This window comes from Rhipicephalus sanguineus, chromosome 7, assembly GCF_013339695.2.
Source record: "Rhipicephalus sanguineus isolate Rsan-2018 chromosome 7, BIME_Rsan_1.4, whole genome shotgun sequence".
Taxonomy (NCBI): Eukaryota; Metazoa; Arthropoda; class Arachnida; order Ixodida; family Ixodidae; genus Rhipicephalus; species Rhipicephalus sanguineus.
In genome coordinates, this window is record NC_051182.1 from 145,564,325 (window position 1) to 145,569,363 (window position 5,039).

General features: G+C 46.0%; 1 protein-coding gene across 1 annotated transcript; it reads left to right on the forward strand.

The window, feature by feature from the left end:
• Positions 1-2,330: 2,330 nt before the first annotated feature.
• LOC125759157 (uncharacterized) lies at positions 2,331-3,878 on the forward strand. The gene is made up of 2 exons (XM_049417538.1): positions 2,331-2,553; positions 3,708-3,878. Exons 1-2 carry the CDS (start codon positions 2,422-2,424, stop codon positions 3,876-3,878), a joined length of 303 nt encoding a protein of 100 aa, XP_049273495.1. The 5' UTR covers positions 2,331-2,421.
• The last annotated feature ends 1,161 nt before the right edge of the window (positions 3,879-5,039 follow it).

A 5,039-nucleotide genomic window follows, 5' to 3' on the forward strand; every position in this document is an offset into this window, starting at 1 on the left:
TGATCGTATTAACATGAAAATGCATTCTTTCCAAGGGAGGATGGCCGGGAATAAAAACAAAAAAACGTATTAGGCTGAAAAACGTATTTTGCAGAATCGTATCAACGAGATCGCACTGTACATATATATGCTATAGATTAAGCGTTAAGAGAGATGTTTGCAATGATAACAGTGCAGTGAAGCCAACTGTTTCTAGAATTGAACAAATGCTTATGAATGCTATACAAATACATATATTATTCCGAATGTATTTCGGGCATTTATTCAACGTGTCTATCTAATCTAGCATTAAGTGAACTTAGTTTGGGAACGATTTTTCAAAATAACTCGGGATATAAATTCTTAAAGATATATGAGCTCCAAGTAAGTAACATATTACTTGACTCACTAGATTCAGAACCTCAGGCACGACAATGCTATATTTTATTTTCGCCACCACTTGCCTAATAACGTAGACAAAATACACGCGTCTTTGCAATTACAGCAGACTTGTGATACACAACTAAAAGAATGAAAATTGAGTGGAAAACTAAACAGACCTAGGTGAACCGTTACTGATTCACGAGCAGGTATACCTTCACGCTCAGGTGCCTCGCTGTGACAAGAAGCTCTGTCGAACAGGGTGGTGACCCGTGGTTTCTGGAGGCGTTGCCCGTGGTGTTCAGTGTCTCAGTGAATTACATTCGGCAGTACGACGATACCTGTTTTCTTCTGTTTTGCCGCGTCAACCAAACATTCGTGATTAGATCATTATTCGGAAAATTGCATTTCCCCGCACAAAGCACAACTGCCAAAATATTCAACTCCAGCACTTGTCAAATGGGTGCCGCAGTGCCACCGTCGGACTGCCGAGGTGGGGCCGGGCCCTCCCTGGCCCCCCCCTGACTTTAAGCCCTGTCTGCTACCAATGTGATGGCTGAGTTACGAAGCAAAACGCTTGGCAACTCAGACAGAGAGAGATCGGAAAAGCGGCTACCCTAAAAGCACGATCGTAAAAATAGTAGAGAGGCGATATCGAAAAGGAAATCTAAGAAAAAAAGCTTGAATAGACAAAATTAAGACACGTATTGTGGTGTCATAGGTGGGCTATCCTTCATATTTGCTAAAAAGGTTAATAGAAACAAGCTAACTAAGAGCACAACTGCGATGTAAAGGTTCGCCGAATGCTCAAAAGGGGTTATAAACAAACGGTCCTTATTCTTAGATCAACAGGGCTGAGCATTCGTCGGTAGAGCGAAAAATTTGAGCAGCGGAATTGAAAAAAAAAGAAAAAAAATCAGGGACAAAGGGAGGACCAACAAGCACGTCGTCCTCGTCTGTACTCCTTTCGTCCCTCTTTCTTTTTTAGTTATTTCGCAATGACGTTAAGTACCGCTTGTTCCGTTTGGCACGTTTCGGGAAGTAGCCACGATTTCATGTCGGGCAAAAGAAACACCTCCTTCCTGGAGTGTGACACGGTAGCACAAAGCCTGACGTCACTGCCTCGACAGTGTGTGTCCTTAGGATTATGGCGGCGCCCAGGGAGCCTTCTGTGAGAAGCTGTTATGTTTGCGTGTGCGCGTGTGATGTGTGTGCAAGCAGCGGCATGCATGCGCATTGCCCGCGGGACACGTAGGTGGGGTAGGTGGGGGAAGGGTTACCAACCGTCCCGAATCCCGCGCTGTCTCACTCGGGACAACTGGTTTAGTTCCGGGTCGTCCAGTTAGAAATCTTTATGTGATCCAACCAAAGTATTATAACCTCCTTGGATCCAACGCGCGGCGAAGAACGTGCGTGTCTGTGGCCTCTTGAAGAGTTGAAGTACCAGCTGAAGCTGGCACTTCAAGAGGCCACAACAATAAAGAAACAGTTATTTGCCTGAAGATACCGAAAAAAAAAAAAGAACTCGCTGTTAGTGTATGCCCCCCCCCTCCTCATTCCTTAACGACGACTCCCTTCATTGAAGAGAATTGGGGGAGTGTGCATTTGAGCGCGGCAGACAAAATAAGTTTGTCATTGTTGTGATCAGAATTTGGAAGCTTGTTTACCCAAGCTTCATTTCCGCATTGGGGTTTACTGTACCCTTTCCCCCTTCCCTCCTCATGACGCCTCCGTGTACGCACCAAATTGCAAAAGTTACGGGAGGGGGGGCTGATACTACCTTACTTTCTGGCTGCACCTTCGCGTAATAGTAGTATTACGTGAGAATTGGGGAGGGAGAACGCGAAATCACATAGCATTTTCTTGAGAGAAATACGAACAAATACGTCACGATTGCCATGTTTTAAACCCCCGCTGCTGGCTGGCTTGATGGCTTGACCACCAGGCACTCGCTATTTCCGCTCGCTTTCCCGCGCCGGCTCCGCGTGTATGAACGAGTTGATTTTGTGTACTGTTGAGTGACGCGCGCAGTGCTTGCACTGCGTTGTTTCTTTTGCCAAAATGGGATACGTATTTTGCCTCGTCATATTACAAAACGGCAACCGGCGAAAGCTGAAGCTGGCGACGGGAGCCTACGCCGAGTTGCTGGAGAAACTGACCGGAATCGTGGATGTCGATCACGAAAACACCCTGGTAGATTTTTCCTTGCAGCCTCTGCATGTTCCGCACGTTGTGACTTGTGGATTGTCGAAGTTGAACAAAGAGCTGACGTAAAGCGCATGCAGCATACGTACAGCCGTATAGCCCCTTGTGTTTGGGAGTATGCGAGAGGCCATGGTGCCGCCAGCGATGCGCATTTTACTCCCCCTTTCGGGCGTTGGAACGATCCGATACGCTCCATGTCGAGGTGTCACGGAAGTACAAATCGAATTTACCGCACTGACGCTACAAACGGAATCCGTGCCTAAGGAAACATTAACCGCGTTCTTGTAATTGCTCGTAACGTTTGTACATTTTAATGACGCTGAAGAAAAAAGAAAAAGCCTCTTTAAGCGATCATTGCTGATGGCATTCGGCCTTGTTAGCGTGACATAATAACAGTAAAGCGTTTGAAGGACAGGGACGCAGAAGGAACACAACACAAGCGCCAACTTTGAGCAAGTGCCTTTATTTTGCAACAAGTGTCTTTCTTTGGTTTTTTTTTTTTCAAGTGGCTGGAGAGATTGAAATTCTCTGACATGCAAGAGTCGATGTTCTCATGTCTGATGCTTCTTGAAAAAAAATTTAAGAACGACATTCTTCATCCAGACTTGTTGAAAGATAACGGATGGTGAACGTATACGTTCACCACTCGGCGATGAATGGTGGCCGGTTTAACACCTTCCGCTGTCAGAACACCTTGCTGCCCTTCAATCGTCGAAATTTATAATGCAAACGCCATCCTGTCCTCACACGCACTGCCATGTCAATTGGACGGCGTTCTTTATAAGAGCCTCTGCTCTCTCCTGCGCATGCAGGTGCCCCCGCATGCTCCAATTCATGGGGGAGAGTGCAATCGCAACCCTAGATGTCTGGCTACATTCTCCCATAGCGGCATAGGCATCTATGTTAACGGTTACGTTCTTACAACGTTTCGTACCTTTTCATTTGAACACCCCTTTTGGTTTGCTATAACCGATAATTTAATATATCAGTGTTTATTATAATGAGGTTCAACTGTAGTGCAAATGATTTGACAGCCCACTGATTAAAATGCATGGTAATGCCATGTAGTGTGAATTGCTGCAAAATTCTTCGTCAGATTTCGTTTTCTTCTTAAGAAAAATCATGTCCTGTATCTTAAACAGATCCAGATGTTCGACACCGATTTGGACGATTTTGTGGACCTTGTACCTGAAGACAAAATTCCAAACAAAGCAAAGCTACGCGTCATCTCGAGGAGCGCTTCAACTGTGTGCAATGCAGTAGTGGCCACTGGTGGGCAGAACGTCGCATCCACTTGTCCACAAAATCTGTGAGTATCGTTTCACATCAGCTATTTTATCAGTCGTCCTGCTCAGTCACAATGTCTCCATATACAGACATAATGCTCCTTTAAATATTTCTGAACATTTCTCATCAGTGATGACAAGACGAAAATGTCTAACAAAGCATTTAATGTAAGAGAAACCATGCTCCAAGCAAAAACGTTGTAATGGCAGCTTGCAGTCGGAGTGCAAGAGGCAGCATACCAACTGAATGCATCGGTGATCTTGGGGCAGCTAGCGCTACCATGCAGCCAGCGCAGGAAGCCACCGCGTAAACGTTCGTGCACTACATCGACATATGGCGTCGACCATCCAAGATAGCATCGTCGTCCAAGCGCCTAGCTTCAAGGCATTCGTCTGCGAGCTGCTGTAACAGCAGTGTGGACGTTTCCTCCGCCTTCTGTAGCCGCCCCCGTTTCGACATCGTGCAGTTATGGCTTGGTAGATGTGAACTCGCCAGTTAAATGTTTAAAAACACCACGAACACAATTAAACACACGTGCAGGAACTATTACGCGTCCTTTGCTGTCCCCTTCCGAAATGTGCGCTCGCACTGTCACCTGCCGGCAACCGCTGTGTCTAGTGTGACCCGCCCTCCCGGCCAGATCATGCTATGCTGTTACTTCGAAGTCAGAGTGGTCGGGAGTGCACTGCGTCGAAGGCTGACGCTCCGAAAGAATCAACTGAAGGTGGTTCGAGCACCCGAATTCTACCAACCGAATGCATGGCCACATTTCAGAGCTCTCAAAAACGTCCATCCGAATTTCGCCATAATATTCTTACAGCGTGCCACCGCATGTGTGTAGAGAAATACGTTTTCTTATATCAATATCGGCATGTTTGCACAGCACAAATTGAGTATAGAGGAGAGGACAAAACATAGGCGCCGACTTCCCCCCCCAACTAAGCTTTGTTATCGAAACTGGCAGAAATATATATGCAGAACATGAACATGAAATGAGTAGAAGTTATGCATCCTATCACACAGCCTATTGCATCACAGCCAGATAATCAGTCTTGTTTTTGGCGAGGGCATTGGATGGCACGTTTATACAAAGGTCACCCAGCTGCTGTATTTTATTGGCTTCTCTAATTTCGTGGGTGAGCTGCTCACGATGCTTCAAAACATTGACGCAATTTTAAAAATCCAGT